General features: G+C 43.0%; 1 protein-coding gene across 8 annotated transcripts in view; it reads right to left on the bottom strand.

The window, feature by feature from the left end:
* Window positions 1–22,512, bottom strand: part of LOC110524708 (G-protein-signaling modulator 2) — a 28,846-nt gene that overhangs the window by 1,041 nt on the left and 5,293 nt on the right. Inside the window, exons 1-14 of one of the 8 annotated variants that reach the window (XM_036978592.1) lie at window positions 12,569–12,897; window positions 10,923–11,088; window positions 5,755–5,976; window positions 4,900–5,035; window positions 4,341–4,480; window positions 3,998–4,121; window positions 3,630–3,745; window positions 3,049–3,204; window positions 2,272–2,380; window positions 1,821–1,971; window positions 1,442–1,518; window positions 1,020–1,217; window positions 618–780; window positions 105–340 (exon numbers count right to left, since the gene is read on the bottom strand). In XM_036978592.1, coding sequence (XP_036834487.1) covers window positions 105–340; window positions 618–780; window positions 1,020–1,217; window positions 1,442–1,518; window positions 1,821–1,971; window positions 2,272–2,380; window positions 3,049–3,204; window positions 3,630–3,745; window positions 3,998–4,121; window positions 4,341–4,480; window positions 4,900–5,035; window positions 5,755–5,976; window positions 10,923–10,987 — 1,893 coding nt within the window. In that variant the 5' untranslated portion in view covers window positions 10,988–11,088; window positions 12,569–12,897. Of the gene's footprint in view, window positions 1–104; window positions 341–617; window positions 781–1,019; window positions 1,218–1,441; window positions 1,519–1,820; window positions 1,972–2,271; window positions 2,381–3,048; window positions 3,205–3,629; window positions 3,746–3,997; window positions 4,122–4,340; window positions 4,481–4,899; window positions 5,036–5,754; window positions 5,977–6,166; window positions 6,275–6,295; window positions 6,839–8,246; window positions 8,411–9,406; window positions 9,560–10,922; window positions 11,089–12,568; window positions 12,898–22,512 lie in introns of those variants that run through there. The other 7 variants (XM_036978593.1, XM_036978595.1, XM_036978590.1 and 4 more) reach the window with 7 other exon arrangements.

Below are 22,512 nucleotides of genomic sequence, written 5' to 3'. Positions count from 1 at the left end.
TACCATTCATCTTTACAATAGGTGCTAATTCATTATGTAAGCAAATACAGGCTTATACTAACTTCATTGTCAGAGAACCAACTAAAATAGGCTGTCTTGATTACCTGGCACTTGACTAGCATGTCAAAGAAGACGTCGTCATCCTGAGGCTGGTCAGCACTGGTCATCAGGCGACTGAGCATGGGGTGGAGCCTGATGGGCTGATCGGAGGTGCTGAGACGTAAACCGGGGAGGCTGCTGCCCACGCTGGCTCTCTGTTCGTCCAGTCGACTGCCCTGGGAGCTGTCCCGCAGATCCAGGTAATGCCCAGGCTCCGGGTTGGCCTCGCATGCGGAAGTAGCTACAAGAGGTGGAAGAGGAAAGGGAGGTGAGGATAGAATGAGTGGAAGGAAGGAGTAGTTTCAGTTTAGCCTGAAATCCACTTCTCCAAAGCAACCTTTTTCCCAAACCGGTTTTATTTATCATAACCACAAAAATCTAACAAGGAGTAAAATAATCAGTGCATGAGCTCCTATCCCCGAATAAGGAACAGGCATGGATAGGCATTGGATGACACTTAGGTCACCAAGTGCAACATTGGTGGGTGTGGCATGCAGAGGGGGGCCGGGGTAACTCACATTTCCTCATGGCTACGGGCGGGGTAGTACAGGGAGAGAAGGGATCGGAGAGACGGCTCTCGCCGTCCAATAAGGAGCACCTTTGGTCGTCCATTCTGCTGCCCTGGAAACGACTGAGGAGGTCGAAGAAGCCATCGTCACCCAGAGTGTCAGAACATCCGATCTACAGGAGAAAAGATCAACAAAACACCCATTAAAACAACCAGAAAAGACAGTAATAGTCTTATTGATGTTTGTTGTGACAAAGGCGAGCATGAAACAATAGACTGGATATACCACATTATGGATCTACTGTACTGAAACCACAGTAGGCTGTTGAAGCCATAGGAATATAATTTAAAATAATAGCCAGACCAATTATATTATTTCTATGTAAAGACATATCTCCAAGGTTAAAGCTACCTTGACTCCTGACTTATGCGTGCCCATCTCTCGGGCCGTGGGCTTGTTGCTGGTGTCCTGGAGGACCCCATCTCTGGTAGGAGAGCTGTGTTTCTTGTGTTTCTTCCCTCTGAACCGGTTGATGAAGAACAGTTTGGAGGAGGCCTTGGCCATGCTGGATTTAGGGTTAGAAGGCCTGAATACATCTTCGTCCCAGTTCTGTGGTAATGGCAGACAGTACATGAAACAACACAGAGGGCAGGGGGTGATTGGTGGTGTCTTGGCAGTTTAGTTGAGATGTCACTGCTGCTATATAACCGATCAATAAAAACAACATTTACATAAATCAATACAATTGTAACATGACTGATGAGAGACATTTCTGCTCCTAAGCCTATGTGAGTGTTAATATGCATGTGTACTGTACATATTTTTGTACACACTTCTACAGTTTTCTCAGGGCCCAGTCCTATATGCTCCAAGTCCTCCATACTGTTACTCCTTCTTTCTGACTTCACACCTGAAACAAACAGAGGTTGGTATTTCTCCAATATGGATCAACAGGCATTCGTGTTGCTTTGCCAGGCTTGCACCGACTGACTCCGAACTACAGATGTGTAAGGTTCAGAATAATGAGTATAAATGGAATAATGGTTATTTTAAATAATAATAAATGCCATTTAGCATACGGTTTTATCTACAGTAGGAATCAAACTCACGATCGATGTTGCAAGCGCCATGCTCTACCATTTTTATTTAAACTAAACTCAATAAATATAGTTTATAATAATGTTACAGGTAGGTAGGCCTGTAGGGACTTACCTGGTAAGGTATCCTGCGTCCTGTGGTTCTCAGTCAGAACAGAGCTGTTGTTGGTGTTGAGGCTTGAGCTTGGGTTCTGACCCAGACCCAGCACTAACCTCAGGTCTGCCATATTCATCCTGGCTGTTGCCTCACCATTTTTGTCTCCAGTCTGGACCAGATACAGGATGAGAAGAGGGAGAACTAGCTACATAAGAACATAACTTAAACATAGCAAGGGAATAATGTGCCCATATAGAGAGTTGAGGTTTTGTTGTCATCGCCCCTCCCCTCAGTTATTTTATCCATAGGGAATTCGCAGAGTTGTGACTTATTGGATAATAATGAGCAGGTTATTTCCATGTAGTTCCTCCGATGTGCAGCAGAAAGAGGTGTGACTAGATAACAGGTACTGATAACATGCATTAGATTGGGAGGAGTACACAGTTGACCAGTAGCAGTGAATAGACACCTCTTTGGATATCTCCAGATGCTTCTCAGCAAAGTGAATGGCCTTCTGATGATTCCCCAAGGCTGTGTGGGCATTTCCTAAACTCCAGCACGCTCTGCCCTCCCCAACCCTGCACAAACAGAGAGAGGAGCCCCAATGAATTTAGAGAACACTTCACTACTGTGATCACATTGAGCATGTTCAACAAAGCATGTGTGTCCAGGGTAAAGATGATAAACTGTGTGTGTGTATGTACACTACATGACCAAAAGTGGCAGCGAGTTTTACCCCACTCCAGCCGACATTTAGCATTGTGCATGGTGATCTTAGGCTTGTGTGCGGCTGCTCGGCCATAGAAACCCCTTTCATGAAGCTCCAGACGAACAGTTCTTGTGCTGACGTTGCTTCCAGAGGTAGTTTGGAACTTGGTAGTGAGTGTTGCAACCGAGAACAGACAATTTTTACGCTCTTCAGCACTCAGGCCCCTTCTGTGAACTTGTGTGGACTACCACTTCACGGCTGAGCCGTTGTTGCTCCTAGATGTTTCCACTTCACAATAACAGCACTTACAGTTGACCGGGGCAGCTCTAGCTGACTTGTTAGAAAGGTGGCACCCTATGACGGTGCCATGTTGAAAGTCACTGAGCTCTTCAGTAAGGCCATTCTACTGCCAATGTCTATGGAGATTGCATGGCTATATGCTCAATTTAAATACACCTGTCAGCAACGGGTGTGGCTGAAATAGCCGAATCCCCTAATTTGAAGGGATGTCCACATACTTTTGTATATATTGTGTACCTGTCCTTGAGCTCCTGTGCGATAATAAGGTGTTTGAGGTGATAGTCGATGGCTCTCTGGTAGTCCTGCTGCAGTGTGTAGGTGTTCCCCAGGCTATAACAGGCCTGAGCCTCCACAGCCTTATCCTTCAGCACCATGGCCAGCTGCAGAGTCTTCCTGGGTAGAGGGGGAGGGCAGAGGCACAAACAGGTCAAGGGTCAGAGGGTGAGTAAGAAGCAGTCACCACCAAAACCTAGTCTTGCTTGTTCCTAATTTATAGGCAGCTGTGGGCAGAGACTGCCAAAAACACAATATTTCCTTATCATTTTCACCTCGCTAAAACTCCTTATCTTCTCATTGCTTGCCCTCACTCATGTTTATTTATTAAGTTTATCAAGTTAATTTGGAAAGGGACAATGTACAACAAAAACAAACATCTCAGAAGTAAGAAGTGATGCGTTCCACCAAAGTTGCACCAGAGTTAGCAAACATCTGTCAAACAAGTGTGGACCAACTAGAGAGCACTAGACAGGCGTGTCTGAAAAAGCACTGGGCTGCTGATGGTTGGTCTAAGGAAGTGAGTTTAGTAATCTACTACTCACTTGTAATGTTCAGCCGCCACTTCAAACTGGTCTAGGAAGATGTATGCGTTGCCTAGGTTATAGTAGGCCCTCCTCTCAGCCGCCCTGTCCCCAAACTCCTTAGCGATGAGGAGACGCTACAACAATAAGTTAAAGAAGCAGATTGGTCATTGATTACAGGTTCTCAATACCTCTACATAATAACGGAGAGATCATGCAATACAACATTATCTACACAGGGATGTCCATCCCTTCGTCACAAATGGCCCCCTATTGCCTATATAGTGTAAATAGGGCGCCATTTGGGAAGCATACTGTTATAATCTATTACCTTGACTGTTTATGGATGCAAGTCAGGTTCTATGATGCCACTAAGTTAGGGTATGTACCTGTCCATGGGCCACCACAGCTCGCTGGAAGTTTCCGAGCAAATAGTGTGTGTTACCTAGGTTACCATAGGTCCGCCCCTGTGCTGCCCGATCCCCCAAGTCCTTCACAATGGAAAGGTTGAATCTATGGTAAACAGAAACACACAAAAAATATATAAAAAGGTAACACATTTACAAAAGTCTATTTATTCAGACTGTCATTTAATGTAAAATCTCTGACTTATTTTTCAGCAGACGCCATCATAGATATGTTTTTAATTGTAACACACTAACAAGTCACATTTATCTATTGACACATTTTAAATGGGCAGATTCCATTTTAGAAACCAACTGATTAACTCACTCGTAATACTCTGTGGCTTTGTTCAGAGCGACCTTGGCCTCCTCAGGGATTTCTCCTGGCTCTGCTCCAGTCCAGCAGATGCTTTTCCCCTTGGCATGGTAAACGTTGCCAAAATTATACAGCGCTCGGGCCTGCCCAACCTACATGCACACACAGGCACCACCACACAGGAACAGACCAATATAACCAACGTTGTAATTATACACTTAAAATACATTACCCAGCACACAAACACAGGGGTCGGGCGTCAAACTATTCTAGACATCAGCACATAACTATTCCTCAGTTATTCTAGTTCCCCAACTATTCAGCTGTGAGGGACCAAGCTGCCTGTTATGGCCACCACCAGTGGTCACCAGCCCTAGTCCTGGAGAGTCCTGGGTATTCACGCTTTCGTTCCAGTCTAGCACTAAATCCCAGTTAACCATGTTTTGGTTGAATGTTTGAATCAGATGTCTTAGTGTTGGGCTGGATCCACGATCAGCACACCTTTCAGCTTTCCAGGACCAGGGTTGATGACTACTACTCATTACAATCACAGTATATTACTTGTACTCACCTTATCATACATCCCTCTGGTAATGTCATAGTGTCTTTGGCAACAGACCACTGCTTCATCAAACCTTCCCAAAACCTTCAAAGTGTTCCCAAGGTTACCACTGGCTTTTGCTTCTCCAAGTTCATCTCCAATGGTTCTGGAGAGAAATCACATCCCCACACAGAATCTTAGACATGTCAACGATTTACAGTGCCATGCCACTTCCCTAGCTCCAAGCTCTCATTTCTTCAGACATTTACCTTTAAGAGCTTAACAAACCTCGGCTTGGACCAGTTTTCAAGGGCAGCATAGCTCCTCTACTTGCCTAGTCTTATGACATCTTCACTTGAATAAAGGCAGTGGCTTAGGGCAGACCTTAGGTTATAAGGGTCATGGCGGTGAGGTTGAGGTCGTGGAGATGCTGTGTACCTGGTGAGGTCGAGGCGGTGCTGTGTACCTGGTGAGGTCGTGGCGGTGCTGTGTACCTGGTGAGTTCGTGGCGGTGCTGTGTACCTGGTGAGTTCGTGGCGGTGCTGTGTACCTGGTGAGGTCGTGGCGGTGCTGTGTACCTGGTGAGGTCGTGGCGGTGCTGTGTACCTGGTGAGGTCGTGGCGGTGCTGTGTACCTGGTGAGGTCGTGGCGGTGCTGTGTACCTGGTGAGGTCGTGGCGGTGCTGTGTACCTGGTGAGGTCGTGGCGGTGCTGTGTACCTGGTGAGGTCGTGGCGGTGCTGTGTACCTGGTGAGGTCGTGGCGGTGCTGTGTACCTGGTGAGGTCGTGGCGGTGCTGTGTACCTGGTGAGGTCGTGGCGGTGCTGTGTACTGGTGAGGTCGTGGCGGTGCTGTGTACCTGGAGAGGTCGAGGCGGTGCTGTGTACCTGGTGAGGTTGAGGTCGTGGCGGTGGTATTCTAGAGCCTTGCTGTACTCCTGCAGGTGGAAGTAGGCGTTGCCCAGCTGGCTGTAGATGGCGCTGAGGATCTGGAGGTCCTCTGTGCCAACCTGGATTGCCGACTCAAAGAAGGATACCCCGGCACGGTAATTCCCCACCTTACACTGCCTCTCCCCCTCCAGGGCCAACTCCAGACAAGACGTCTCCATCCTAGAACGAGAAGAACACTTTATAGCCCATAGTCTCTGTGTGTGTGTGCGTGATCAGACTGTCTAGGAACATAAACTAATATCAGAGGAAATTCAGGATAAAACAACATTAAAAGCCAACAACAACAACCACCACTTGACGACAAATATACACATACGATATGATAGAAAAAAGCAAAAGGATTAGTTACGTTCAGAGTACTGCCCCATTCAGGTCAGTTTGCACACATGACAACTGCTATCATTGTCAAGCCAAACATGGCATGACAAGAGTTGGCATGATGGCACAAACAGACTGGCACTCAAGCTGGCACAATTACCGTGTATGGATGAAGACCATCATGAAAATAAAATAACCGCCTTAGCCATAAATAAAACAGCTGACTGAAGATGGGACCGCCGGGAATTTATGCAATTGAGTCAGTTTCGGCCATAACATGGACTCTTAAAAATGTTATGAACATTTGTTCAGAGTTTCTAAACCCCGAGGTCCAACATCGTGATACTTCCGGGGACTCCTGTGAAGCAGACTCGACCAGGGTTTGGGAAGTCAATGAGGTAAGTTAAAAATGATTCCCTAGTTGTTCATTTTCTCGATTTCTAAAGGCACGACCTACATTCCAGCCCATGTCTTACGTAGCTAAACATGTTATTACTCCAACTTTATGAAACTGACATGTTTTTCTTTTAGCCAAAGACAACTTTACCGAAGAAGTGACTTTCGTTTGATGGCATGCACATGCGCAGTTCGTCGTGACACAACTGTTCGACCCAATGACGTGTTTCTGCGCGCAAGTTTAGCTAGCCAACGTCGCCATGACATCGCCTAAAGCTGTGATAGGGGACTTCCGTTGGAGAAGCAGTTTCTAAAATTCTTCATACTAAATCATCTTTGTTTTGTTGCGCCTTGCAGAAACAAGCAACTGGGTATTCGGTTGCCAAGGCAACGCACCCCACAATGCAGCAGCACACATAAATATAATCAATAGAAAGGGCTTGGAACCTCTAACCCTGGCCATTTGACTGGTAAACCCATGAGTACACTCGCAATGGCTGTCTGGTATTGTGATGCAATAATTTCCATGTTAATGTAGAATGTTCATTTAAATTATGTTACTGATGTGGCTCATGCAATGGAATATATTGTTTGTAATGTCAGTTGAGTTGAATCAACAAATCATAGCACATATTTTACACTTTACAGCAGTCCACCCAACATCATGCCATCATTGACATGACTGGGGATGCCTGTTCTATATATTCAATTTCTATGGCAGCACATGCAGTTTGTAGCAGAGAGGAGAAAATGTGTAGTCACATTTTTTTGTATAATAATAATAATATTATTATTTAATTTTTTTGGCTATTCAAATAGTTATTACGGTGAAGTGGTCATTTGGCTGTCCAATTACTGTCATCCAAAATTCCATGACCATCAACAGCCCTACACCAGACCAATGACATGGACTGTAGAAATACCTTGTCATGTTGGTATACAGAACCAAACTTCTCTCCACCAATGCAGTTCGGCTCCACAGCACACCCATATGTGTTTGTGGTTAGGATCTGCATCTATACTGTAGAACTCCACAGTCCACACCCTGCCACCACTGGCTTCTAAAACAGCTGTGGTTGGTTACTCCTCCAGGAGATTCTGTTGCTTTCTTAAAAGGAAAGGCTTCAGGCTTCCTTTCATGCCACTACAGATAGAGACAGAAAAACAATAACAAGTGATTCCATATGCTCTCTCCAGGATAGCAATGTCGTTCACCAGACTCTTGGGCTATAAGCCTAGGGACGAGATTATCTACCAGGAGAATATAGTGCTGAGGTGGTGGAAACTATGGGATTATTATGACATCACATCATTATTAAGCTACATCATGGCTTAGTCCAAGCATGACTCCCACCTCCATATGGCACAGCATATTACATACAGTATGCTGTATGCATGGGGTCTGGAGTGGTAAGAACATTGTCAACTCATTCCAATACCTGAAATACAATAACCACCTGCTCTATTCATACCAATCAAACACTTCCCAGCATCTGATTCAAACTTCAGTGAACATTAGCTGACTGAAATATAGCACTTCATGAACAGCAACAAACCAATGTCCATCTCAAGACAAATCGTTACAGTGTTTAGAGTTATATTAGAATATAATGCCTGAATTTTGGGCCAGTCAAGAGCAGTCTTCAATAGACCTCAGTGCTGTACCTGTAAACAACATACAGTACTGTACCTGTAAACAACATACAGTACTGTACCTGCTGCCTCTTTTCATCCTCACCCACTCTCGAACCTTTGACAGGATGGACATCTCAAGCTTCTCGATCACTCTGTCACTGGCTATGATCGAGACCTGCTCCTTCAGGGTGAGACAACTCAGCTGCTGTCGTTTTGCGTGCTGACACATACCGAGGACGGTGACCTGACACAGCCCAGACACAGCCAAAAAACCTCCTCTCCCTAGTAAGACTCTCCGCCAACGACACAGTCTCTAAAACAGTCTATCTGACCTGCCGTAAGAGCACAACTTTGGGCTACAACTGCCTTCTGTCCAGAGATTCCTGACCCCTCCCAGTTAGATGTCCAGACTGTCAAATATTTTGTTGACAGTTCAGTCAGGGCTTCAGTCTCCGGGTAACGTTAGGTTTTCACGTACAATAATGGGTTCAGGAGTTGTAGTGACTACAGTAAGCTGGGCTAAGCCGACGGCTGCATTTCTGGTTCAGCCTCCCTCCTCATCTGGGCCACCGGCTGGTGTGTGTCACATCTCATTAGCCAGCATGTTCAGAGGTAATTACAGGGGCTACTAAGTGGCTCCGGGGACGACTAATGCACTCTGTCAAACTCACTCCTTTTTACTGGTGTCACAATAAAGCAGTTAGCCATAATACTGGACTTATTGAAAGATGTTATTGTCTTGAAACAGATCTTAATATAAAGAGACGAGATGCAGTGAACCCGTACATGAGATTCAGTGAGGTCGGACTCTTTAGCCGCGTTCACATTGGCACTTTGAAGTGACTCATCCTATTTATTTGCGTATCCAATTCTAATCTGTTATTTTTCCTTCATTCTGAACAGACAAAAAGCACATGGAATAGGATATTGCAAGCCACATTTCAAACCACCTTTGTAGGTGGTTTGAAGTCTGATACAAATCTGATTCCTGGCCATGTGACTTGTGTCTGAAGGTCAAAATCAGATTTATTTGCCCTCGTGTTTTTTAGATTGTTATTTGGTATATCTTGTTGCTTGCTAGCCACTCTGTTGCTAGTTTGAAAAGAACATGTGGTAGCTAATTAGCTTGTTAATTGTTTACAAACAAATGAGTGAATGTGCTAGAAAGCAAAACAGCTAGCTAGGACTCATTTTGAAAGTTGGATGATCTTATTCTTTAAGGCTTTAAAATTATTCTTACCCTATGATTGTGAACATCAAAGCAACTGAGAAATGTCCATAGCAGGCATTGTCACCTTAGCTTGCTACATAACTTCTGAACGATAGGAAGCACAAGCACCACCAATCAGTCTACACCACTGTGCACACACCCTTCGTTACTATGACAACTAGCGTAGACTTGTCAGCAAACGACTGCTGTCTGAACACACATAAATCCAATTTGGTCATTTGTAACTTGCTGTTTCGACAGTCATTAGTCCAAAAAAGATTTGAAAAACAAAACTGATTTGAGTATTAAGGCCTGCAGTGTGAACAAGGCTTAAGTCACAGATATCATGAAGTCAGATACTACAGCAGCATATCGAACAGGGTAAAAACTGTTCCCTGTTCCCACAATGCAGTTGTAGCCCTCTCCTTATCCTTCAATCAGGTAAATAAAGCAAATCTGTAGAAATCCACTTGTGTGTATTTAGTGCATTAACTCATTAATGACTGTCCTGGCCCAAGGTGCCCTTGGCTTGGGTGTATGCTATGGTCAACCACTATGTCCACAAATGAGCTTTCACAAGGACAGATTGGCATCAAATCTCCACAACCCCAACTGACCAGGCACTGGTTAGGTCAAGCCTCTGAGTTAGGCTATATTGAATTAAGGTTTCAGTCAAGGACATGGCGATGACATGAGATTATTTGTCTGTTGACCTGGATCTTTACTCCCATGAAATGAGGCGGGCTATTTTTACAAGTAAAAGAGGCGTTGCTATGCAATCTATATGATATGGGAGTTTAAACATAGGATTGAATCCAATCCAGGGAATCCTATGGCTTTCTACCAAAAACCTCAAAGGCTGTTTGTCAACACATGTCAACGTATTCGACTGTCAGGGTAAGTGATGTTCTCAGACTAGGCCTATGTTCCAGGAAAACCGGTCTGTGAAATGACAATTGTATACATTTTGAAATATTCTTCCGTTCAGAAACACGCTCCAAAATGGAGAGTTCCCACCAATGTGTGGTTGGGTTCACACAGTGTGCGCTGTGGAGGACAGAAGCCAAACTGTATAGACATTTGAAAGCAAGTCAATCGCTTGAGGATTCTCATTAATGTTTCATTCTGCTATTAAATATTGACAGGAACGAGACACTGCTTACAACCCAGGCCTCTTTTGCCTACTCCAGCAGGCCTCTCAGCTCCATATCACTGGCCTCCCACTGGGGGGTAGGTTTACTGAGACTGAGAACACCCCTGTCATTGTCACCACAGGGAACACAGACTGAACACTGAATTAACCAAAATACACTGAACAAATAAACACAATACATTTTTGATAATACGCCAGATATGATTTTTAGTATACTCCTTCCCTACTGCCCTGGGAACACAGTTTTTTCTTGAATTAGACTATGGTATAATTTGTTATAATATTCCTGCTTGCAGATCCCTTTAATTGATAAGCACTCAGCAGCAAGTCTTCAACATTCCAAAAAGGGCAGCATAGTTACATGCCCAAAACGAGAGGAGAGAACACACATACCTGTGGCGGTCATGAAGAGCTTGCTGCTTGTCCTGCGCACTTATCAGAGAAACACTGGTGTCCATTTGGGTGCATAGCAAGCAGAGAAGTCCTTATGTGATCCACATTAAAACCAGGTGGGGAAAAAGAGAGCTGTAGAGCACGGTGGGGGATCCCAACCAACCATCTGGGAGAAATAAAATTCAGTTGCTTAAATAAATCTAATCCAGATGTAAACAAATTCAAAAGGAAGTCATGAAGCCACTGCTGTGTGAGTGCCAGAGGGCAAGAGACACAGTGATACAAATACCCCACACAAATACTCTACAAGGGAACAAAGACCTCGCACAGGTAAAGTAAGCTCCCCCTCTCTCATTTCACTTGTTCCACTCTCCATCTCTCAATCACCCTCGATCTACCCATCTCTGTTCCATTAGAGGGAAACTGAAGATGCTGGGTGAAGGCAAGGCCTTATTCTCCATGTGCAGCACCATAGCAACACTGACCCACTGACACAGGTACAGTAGCCAGAAGCTGCATCAGCTGGACATATCAATGGTGAAGGTAATTTCCATGTAAAAGGAGCCATGAGCACCAACATGTGAAGTCCATAGGAGCATATCAAATGGTGTCAAATGAAAGATAAGAGTCTATATTTTGGGGAAATTAAGGCATAGATATGTTTTCAACCATTTTTCATCCTAAAAATTTGGAAAAAGCAAAGGCTTTGATTTCTGGTCACACAGTTAGAAAAGGGGTCTTAAAAAACATCTAATAGAAAAAAGTCTTAAACAATGACATGCTGGTGGGTGGTAACATTAAAATAAAACCCAGCCCTGAAACGAAATGTAGGCTGAAAATAATTTATAATAGGAAAAGACACCACATTCACACGGATTTGCAAAAGTGGGCAGTTCGGATTTGTCACTTCAAGCCCAAAATTATTCCGAAATGATTGACAACCTTGATAAAGATGAGCAATTCAACATATATTCCACGTCGGTTCAACGCAATTTCCAGTGTGTGCCCAGTGGGCAATGACTGTATAAAATAAATAATTCTATATTGTATGCTCAAAAAACTTGGGAAATTATATTATTTTATACTAATATTTGCTCAGAGAAAGAGATTGTTTAAAAAGTTTTTTTTTTCTCTCTCAAAAAGTTAGTGGTCAAAAATATTAACACCCCTAAAAAAAGTGTATAAATAAAGTATTCAAAAGTTTAGTATTTGGTTCCATATTCCTTGCACAAAATTACTATATTAAGTTTGTGACTCTACGTTGTTTCAGATTATTTTGTGCCCAATAGATAAATGAATGGTAAATAATGTATTGCCATTTTGTAGTCGCTTGTATGATAAGAATATAATGTTTCTAAACATCTCTACATTAAATGTGGGTGCTACTATGAATACAGACAATCCTGAATTAATCGTGAATAATGATGATTGAGAAAGTTACAGAGGGTCAAAGATCACACCCTCAAGACATGCTAATGTCTTACCATTACCAATAACATGGGAGGTTAACATGCCTTGGGGGTATGATCCTTGACCCTCTGTAAAGCATGTTACACACAGAGAATCTCACTGCCTTATGTACTTATCACAGTGGGAGGCTGTTCTTTCTCTTGCTAGAACAAAAGCAGTACTTGCTGCGTGCTGACCCTGGTAGTGATGATTCTTCTTGTAGAATTGCGATGTTTGTCACTGGCCAACAACTTGACTATGAGCCAATCAGAATGCACAAACCCCTATCTGGGGGAGCAAACAAAAAAAGTGGATACAAATAGGGCATTTTCTCTGTACATCCATGGATGAGCCAGTCACACTTCATATGCAATGTAGGCTATGGGATGGTAGCTAGCTAAGTGTACAAATGCAATGCACACAACACTAAACACTTCCTCTAAGCTAGTGAACCACTGTAGCTAGTATTGGACATTTTAATTAAATCACAATGGATTAGCTAGTTTCCATGAAACAGCTGCCAAGTCAGTGCAGTGTCCTTAGCTTGTATGTTTTGCTAGCTAGCGAATATACTAAACGTGAAACATAAGACGTCTATGATTGGTAGAGATTTGGTCCGGTCAAACAAATTTGTCCGTTTGGGGAGGAGCTCATTAGAATAATAGCAAAGGGAAAAAAATCAGTCGTTCTACCCCTAAACAAGGCAGTTAACTGTTCCCTGGGCGCTGAAGACGTGGATGTCGATTAAGGCAGCCCCACGCACCTCTCTTAATCAGAGGGGTTGGGTTAAATGCGGAAGACACAAATGATAGTCCCACTAAACGCAAACCAGATGGGATTGTGTATCGCTGCAGAATGCTGTGGTAGCCATGCTGGTTAAGTGTGCCTTGAATTCTAAATAAATCACTGACAGTGTCACCAGCAAATCACCCCCACACCATAACACCTACTCCATGCTTTACGGTGGGAAAAACACATGCGGAGACCATGAAATCAAAATCTCAAATTTGGACTCCAGACCAAAGCACAAATTTCCACTGGTCTAATGTCCATTGCTCATGTTTCTTGGCCCAAGCAAGTCCCTTATTTTTATTGGTGTCCTTTAGTAGTGATTTCTTCGCAGCAATTCGACCATGAAGGCCTTATTCACGCAGTCTCCTCTGCACAGTTGATGTTGAGATGTCTCTGTTACTTGAACTCTGTGAAGAATTTATTTGGTCTGCAATTTCTGAGGCTGGTAACTCTAATGAACTTATCCTCTGCAGGAGAGGTAACATACATTTCCTAAGATTGAACATTTATGTCAATCTTAGGAAATTCCCATATTCTAGGAAGGTACCACTATTTATGAGAATGTCTGAACTGCTTTTGTTCTGTGAAGTGACATATTTATTGCATTTGTTAACTATAGAACTGGAAAGTAAATCCAATACAAATATGTTAAAAGAGTTCAAGTTTCTAATATCAAGCCAACTACACCTATAGGCATATTCAGTTGAAGTCGGAAGTTTACATTCACCTTAACCAAATACATTTAAACTCAGTTTTTCACAATTCCTAACATTTAATCCTAGTAAAAATTATCTGTCCTAGGTCAGTTAGGATCAATACTTTATATTAAGTTGAAATGTCAGAATAATAGTAGATACTTTCCCGGCTACCCGGATAAAGCACTAAATAAACTTCAGTTAGTGCTAAATACGGCTGCTAGAATCCTGACTAGAACCAAAAAAATTGATCATATTACTCCAGTGCTAGCCTCCCTACACTGGCTTCCTGTTCAGGCAAGGGCTGATTTAAAGGTTTTACTGCTAACCTACAAAGCTCTTACCTACCTCTCTGATTTGGTCCTGCTGTACATACCTACACGTACGCTACGGTCACAAGACGCAGGCCTCCTAATTGTCCCTAGAATTTCTAAGCAAACAGCTGGAGGCAGGGCTTTCTCCTATAGAGCGCCATTTTTATGGAATGGTCTGCCTACCCATGTGAGAGACGCAGACTCGGTCTCAACCTTTAAGTCTTTACTGAAGACTCATCTCTTCAGTGGGTCATTTGATTGAGTGTAGTCTGGCCCAGGAGTGTGAAGGTGAACGGAAAGGCTCTGGAGCAACGAACCGCCCTTGCTGTCTCTGCCTGGCCGGTTCCCCTCTCTCCACTGGGATTCTCTGCCTCTAACCCTATTACAGAGTCTGAGTCACTGGCTTACTGGTGCTCTTTCATGCCGTCACTAGGAGGGGACGTCACTTGAGTGGGTTGAGTCACTGACGTGATCTTCCTGTCTGGGTTGGCGCCCCCCCCTTGGGTTGTGCCATGGCGGAGATCTTTGCGGGCTATACTTAGCCTTCTCAGGATGGTAAGTTGGTGGTTGAAGATATCCCCCTAGTGGTGTGGGGGCTGTGCTTAGGCAAAGTGGGTGGGGTTATATCCTTCCTGTTTGGCCCTGTCTGGGGGTATCATCGGATGGGGCCAGAGTGTCTCCTGACCCCTCCTGTTTCAGCCTCCAGTATTTATGCTGCAGTAGTTTATGTGTCGGGGGGCTAGAGTCAGTTTGTTATATCTGGAGTACTTCTCCTGTTTTATGTCCTGTGTGAATTTAAGTATGCTCTCTCTAATTCTCTCTTTCTCTCGGAGGACCTGAGCCCTAGGCCCATGCCTCAGGACTACCTGGCATGATGACTCCTTGCTGTCCACAGTCCACCTGGCCGTGCTGCTTCTCCAGTTTCAACTGTTCTGCCTGCGGCTATGGAATCCTGACCTGTTCACTGGACGCCCTACCTGTGCCAGACCTGCTGTTTTCAACTCTCTAGAGACAGCAGGAGTGGTAGAGATACTCTTAATGATCGGCTATGAAAAGCCAACTGACATTTACTCCTGAGGTGCTGACTTGCTGCACCCTCGACAACTACTGTGATTATTATTATTTGACCATACTGGTCATTTATGAACATTTGAACATCTTGGCCATGTTCTGTTATAATCTCCACCCGGCACAGCCAGAACAGGACTGGCCTCCCCTCATAGCCTGGTTCCTCTCTAGGTTTCTTCCTAGGTTTTGGCCTTTCTAGAGAGTTTTTCCTAGCCACCGTGCTTCTACACCTGCATTGCTTGCTGTTTGTTGTTTTAGGCTGGGTTTCTGTACAGCACTTTGAGATATCAGCTGATGTATGAAGGGCTATATAAATACATTTGATTTAATTTTGATTTGATTTATTTGGTGGCATTGCCTTTAAATTAAATAACTTGGGTCAAATGTTTCGGGCAGCCTTCCACAAGCTTCCCACAATAAGTTGGGTGAATTTTGGCCCATTCCTCCTGACAGAGTTGGTGTAACGGAGTCAGGTTTGTAGGCCTCCTTGCTCGCACACGCTTATTCAGTTCTGCCCACAAATGTTCTATGGGATTGAGGTCAGGGCTTTGTGATGGCCACTCCAATACCTAGACTTTATTGTCCTTAAGCCATTTTGCCACAACTTTGGAAGTATGCTTGGGGTCATTGTCCATTTGGAAGACCCATTTGCGACCAAGCTTCAACTTCCTGACTGATGTCTTGAGATGTTGCTTCAATATATCCACATCATTTTCCCTCGTCATGATGCCATCTATTTTGTGAAGTGCCAGTCCCTCCTGCAACAAAGCACCCCCACAACATGATGCTGCCACCCCCGTGCTTCACGGTTGGGATGGTGTTCTTCAGCTTGCAAGCGTCCCCCCCTTTCCCCCAAACATAATGGTCATTATGGCCGAACAGTTCTATTTTTGTTTCATCAGACCAGAGGACATTTCTCCTAAAAGTACCATCTTTGTCCCCATGTGCAGTTGCAAACCATAGTCTGGCTTTTTTATGGCGGTTTTGGAGCACTATTGTACTTGTTTCCTCCAGCGTCTTCAAAACAGTCCTTTGCTGTTGAACAACACTTCTCGCACCAGTACGTTCATCTCTAGGAGACAGAACGCGTCTCCTTCCTGAGCGGTATGACGGTTGCGTGGTCTCATGGTGTTTATACTTGCGTACTATTATTTGTACAGATGAACGTGGTTATCTTCAGGTGTTTGGAAATTGCTCCCAATGATGAACCAGACTTTTTTTTCAGAGGTCTTGGCTGATTTCTTTTGATTTTCCCATGATGTCAAGCGAAGAGGCACCTAGTTTGAAGGAAGGTCTTGAAATACATCCACAGGTACACCTCCAATTGACTAAAATTATGTCAATTAGCCTATCAGAAGCTTCTAAAGCCATGACATAATTTTCTGGAATTTTCCAAGCTGTTTAAAGGCACAGTCAACTTAGTGTATGTAAACTTCTGACCCACTGGAATTGTGATACAGTGAATTATAAGTGAAATAATCTGTCTATAAACAATTGTTGGAAAAATGACTTGTGTCATGCACAAAGTAGATGTCTTAACCGACTTGCCAAAACTATAGTTTGTTAACAAGAAATTTGGAGTGGTTGAAAAACGAGTTTTAATGACTCCAACCTAAATGTATGTAAACTTCCGACTTCAACTGTACGTTTGGTAAGTAGGCTTCAGGGGTATCCATATTTTCATATTGTCATTGCTGGCTTAGCACACAAGGGGGATGCTAAAAACACATGAAAAGCCCATTGGACCTCTATTTACCAGAATGCTAACAACATTAGCACAAACTAATAGCGAAATCACAGACGCTGTTAGCTAAATGTTAACGTGCGAAAAGTAACATAACTAATTGCAAAGACAGGCAAATCCAGCTCATAAAGTTATTCACGCATAGCTAGTGGCTACTGCATGTCCTTTTCGTTGAGTGTGGACATTTACGATAAATTGTGCAAATGAACAAAGTTGTGATGCATGCTTTTTGGAAGGAACACAGAGCAGAAGGGAGAAAAAGGGAGGAGAAAAAAACACTAGTAGGAAGCACAGGGGAAAAAATGGCAACTGTACAGCTAACTCATCCATAGTACTTTGACTTCTTGCAGAAAGCCATTGTAATATATCTGATGGTAAACATTTAGTAGTGAATTGCATACAAGTGTAACTTCATCACCTCATGTGTGCCTCACAGAGACTCACCGATAGATATAGAATGCTATGGACTCACCAGCTCCTGCTTTCTCCCGTTGTGGGGAACTACGGTAAACTTCATAATGTCAAAGAATATATCAGGTGAAATGAAGAATGCAATATGCTTGATCTCCTAATGTATTGCACAAGTTGACTGCAGGTATTCATTTAAAAATATCTACAAATATTCAAATGTTTGGAAAAACTTCAAATAAATAGTTGATGTATTGATGATATTGAAAAACCATCCTGTGGATTTTTCCAAATCCCCCTGTATACGGTATACCACCCAAGCCTATTGAAAAGCACACTAAATCCAATGTTATGGTGGACTAATAGACTAAAGTGTTCCAGTTCCAATTTGAATGTGCTCTCTCAGTAATCTAATGCAGTAACAACATACAGTAAGATTAGGGCCAATATTGCTATATTGTAATTACTTCGCCACCATGGCCCATTTATTGCCTTAACTCCCGTATCTTACCTCATTTACACTCACTGTACATAGACTTTTTGTTTTCTTTTGTTCTACTGTATTATTGACTGTATGTTTGTTTATTCCATGTGTAACTCTGTGTTGTTGTATGTGTCGAATTGCTATGCTTTATCTTGGCCAGGTCGCAGTTGCAAATGAGAACTTGTTCTCAACTAGCCTACCTGGTTAAATAAAGGTGAAATAAAACATGAATTAAAAAAATCTATATATCCTGTGGAGGGTTCAAAGTAATCACAACCCAGGAGGAGATTACAGACCAGGCAGCGTGTGTAAAAGGACACCATTCACAGAGGTCTTCGCAGTAGAGCCGCCTGCCTGCAATTCAGCCTCAATGTTAGTTTGGCCAATTGGAAGGCTTCTCATTCTCAACGTGGTTTAAGCCTCTTTTACCTACTTTCAAGACTGATGAGAGATGGGGATTCTGCCTCAGGCCCAGAGAAAGTTAATGACATTTCTAGATGGATGGGAAAAAAGAGAAGCACAGCAGAGAAAAGCGCTAGAATAGGTGATCTCAGAGTCAGCCAGCAATATGTCAGGACCTGATAGAAAATGTGGTTTCACTTTTGAGGCTTTGAAATAGAATAACATCATGAACATGCTGCAACAAGCCCACCATGCTGGAGTCAGGAAGTGTAACAGAAGGTAAGAGGGCTAACACATTTGAATTGAGATGAGTAAAAAGAGACTCACCCAAATTATGATGAATGAAGAAGATCTCGCCGAAGTTCTTATTCACCTATTTATTGCCAAATATCCTGTCCTATTATTCAGACTTTATTTTTCTAAAACACCAAGAGGTGAGACTTACAGACAGTATTTCAACCGAATGAAATAAACCCCTTGATTTTGAAGAATATGACCTACCTTAGAGATTAGTACAACGGTTTTAACCTTTGTCATATTCTTAGGCCCTATTACGGGATGCATTTGCTCCCTTGTTTACATTTTGCTGGTTGGTCCACTTGGTAGTATGCTATTTTTTGCTGGTGTTAGTATTCAGTGTTTCCCCTATATTCATTTAGCAGTGCTGCAAAAAAAAACATGTATACAGTGCTTTCGGAAAGTATTCAGACATTTGACTTTTCTCACATTTTGTAACATTACAGCCTTATTCTAAAATGTATTAAATTGTTTTTTCCCCTCATCAATTTACACACAATAACCCATAAAAAAACAGTTTTTTATACATTTTTGCAAATGTATTTAAAATAAAAAACGGACAACACATTTACATAAGTATTCAGACTCTTTACTCAGTAAAGTGTTGAAGCACCTTTGGCAGCGATTACAGCCTCAAGTCTTCTTGGGTATGACGCTACAAGCTTGGCACACCTGCATTTGGGGAGTTTCTCCCATTGTTCTCTGCAGATCATCTCAAGCGCTGTCAGTTTGGATGGGGAGTGTTGCTGCACAGCTATTTTCACGTCTCTCCAGAGATGTTCGATCGGGTTCAAGTCCGGGCTCTGTCTGGGCCACTCAAGGACATTCAGAGACTTGTCCCGAAGCCACTCCTATATTGTCTTGGCTGTTGTTATGATGGAAGGTGAACCTTCTCTCCATTGAGGTCCTTAGCGCTCTGGATCAGGTTTTCATCAAGGATCTCTCTGTACTACTCTCATCTTTCCCTCAATCCTGACGAGTTTCCCTGTCTCTGCCGCTGAAAAACATCCCCACAGCATGATGCTGCCACCACCATCCTTCACCGTAGTGATGGTGCCAGGTTTCCTCCAGATGTGACGCTTGGCATCCAGGTCAGAGTTCAATCTTGGTTTCATCAGACCAGAGAATTTTGTTGCTGATGGTCTGAGAGTCTTTAGGTGCCTTTTGGCAAACTTCAAGTGGGCTGTCATGTGCTTTTACTGAGGACTGGCTCCATCTTGCCACTCTACCACAAAGGAATCTCCACAGAGGAACTCTGGAGCTCTGTCAGAGTGACCATCGGATTCTCCGTCACCTCCCTGACTAAGGCCCTTCTCCCCCGATTGCTCAGTTTGGCCCGGGCGGCCAGCTTTAGGAAGAGTCTTGGTGGTTCCAAATTTCTTCCATTTAAGAATGATGGAGGCCACTGTGTTCTTAGAGCTCAATTTCGAAGTCTCATAGCAAAAGGTCTGAATACTTTTTAGTTTTTCATTTTTAATACATTTTCAAACATTTTAAAAAAATGTTTTCGCTCTGTCATTATGTGGTATTGTATGTAGATTGATGAAAAATGTATAATTTAATACATTTCAGAATAAGGCTATAACGTAATAAAATGTGGAAAAGGGGAAGGGGTATGAATACTTTCTGAATGCACTGTGTGTGTGTGTGTGTATATATATATATATATATATATATATATATATACACACACACAGTAAATTCAGAAAGTATTCAGACCCCTTCGCCTTTTCCACATTTCATTAAGTTATAGCCTTATTTTTTTTATATATATATATATATATATATATATATATATATATATATAGGGTTTTTATTTATTTTTACTATTTTCTATATTGTTCAATAATACTGAAGACATCAAAACTATTAAATAACACAAATGGAATCACGTAGTAACCAAAAAGGTGAGATTTGAGATTCCTCAAAGTAGCCAACCTTTGCCTTGATAACAGCTTTGCAACCTCTTGGCATTCTCTCAACCAGCTTCATTAGGTAGTCAGCTGGAATGCATTTCAATTAACAGGTGTGCCTTGTTGAAAGTTCATTTGTGGAATTTCTTTCCTTCTTAATGTGTTTAAGCCAATCAGTTGTGTTGTGACAAGGTAGGGGTGGTATACAGAAGATAACACTATTTGGTAAAATAACAAGTCTATATTATGGCAAGAACAGCTCAAATAAGCAAAGAGAAATGACAATCCCTCATTACTTTAAGATATGAAGGTCAGTCAATACAGAATATTTCAAGAACTTTGAAAGTTTCTTCACGTGCAGTAGCAAAAACATAAAGCGTGATGATGAAACTGGCTCTCATTAGGACCGCAGCTGGAAAGGAAGACCCAGAGTTACCTCTGCTGCAGAGGATAAGTTCATTAGAGTTACCAGCCTCAGAAATTGCAGCCCAAATAAATGCTTCACAGAGTTAAAGTAACAGACACATCTCAACATCAACTGTTCAGAGGAGACTGCGTGAATCAGGCCTTCATGGTCGATTTGCTGCAAAGAAACCACCACTAAAGGACACCAATAATAGGAAGAGACTTGCTCAGGCCAAGAAACACGAGCAACTAACATTAGACCAGTGGAAATCGGTCCTTTGGTCTGATGAGTCCAGATTTGAAATTTTTGGTTCGAATCGCAGTGTCTTTGTGAGACGCAGAGCAGGTGAACGGATGATCTCCGCATGTGTGGTTCCCACCGTGAAGCACGTAGGAGGAGTTGTGATGGTGTGGGGATGCTTTGCTGGTGACACTGTCAGTGATTTATTTAGAATTTAAGGCACACTTAACTAGCATGGCAACCACAGCGTTCTGCAGCGTAACACCATCCCATCTGGTTTGCGCTTAGTGGGACTACCATTTTTTTTCAACAGGACAATGACCAAACACACCTCCAGGCTGTGTAAGGGCTATTTGACCAAGAAGGAGAGTGATGTTGTGCTGCATCAGATGACCTGCCCTCCACAATCACCCGAAGTCAACCCAATTGAGAAGGTTTGGGATGAGTTGGACCGCAGAGTGAAGGAAAAGCAGCCAACAATTGCTCAGCATATGTGGGAACTCCTGCATGACTGTTGGAAAAGCATTACAGGTGAAGCTGGTTGAGAGAATGCCAAGAGTGTGCAAAGCTGCCATCAAGGCAAAATGTGGCTACTTTGAATAATCTCAAATATATTTAGATTTGTTCGCTATTATTCTACAATGTAAAAAATAAAGAAAAATCCTGGAATGAGTAGGTGTATCCAAACTTTTGACTGGTACTGTAAGTATTCAGACCCTTTGCTATGAGACTCAAAATTGAGCTCAGGTGCATCCTGTTTCCATTGATCATCTTTGAGATGTTTGTTCAACTTGATTGGAGTCCACCTGTGGTAAATTCAAATGATTGGACATGATTTGGAAAGGCACACACCTGTCTAGATAAGGTCCTACAGCTGACAGTGCATGTCAGATCCAAAACCAGCCCATGAAGTTGAAGGAATTGTCCGTAGAGCTCCGAGACAGGATTGTGTCGAGGCACAGATCTGGGGAAGGGTACAAACAACTGTCTGCCGCATTGAAGGTCCCCAATAATTCAGTGGCCTCCATCATTCTTAAATGGCAGAAATTTGGATCTACCAAGACTCTTCCTAGAGCTGGCCGCACGGCCAAACTGAGCAATCAGGACGAAAAGGGTCTTTGTCAGGGAGGTAACCAAGAACCCGATGGTCACTTTGACAGAGCTCTGGAGTTACTCTGTGAAGATGGGAGAACCTTCCAGAAGGACAACCATCTCTGCAGCACTACACCAATCAGACCTTTATGGTAGAGTGACCAGACGGAAGTCACTCCTCAGTAAAAGGCACATGACAGCCCGCTTGGAGTTCGCCAAAAGGCACCTAAAGACTGAGAAACAAGATTGAACTCTTTGGCCTGAATGCTATGCGTCGCCTCTCTAG

The sequence above is a fragment of the Oncorhynchus mykiss genome, chromosome 5 (assembly GCF_013265735.2).
Source record: "Oncorhynchus mykiss isolate Arlee chromosome 5, USDA_OmykA_1.1, whole genome shotgun sequence".
Lineage (NCBI taxonomy): Eukaryota > Metazoa > Chordata > Actinopteri > Salmoniformes > Salmonidae > Oncorhynchus > Oncorhynchus mykiss.
The sequence above is the reverse complement of the archived record's forward strand: the minus strand, read 5'-3'. Positions and strand labels throughout refer to the sequence as shown.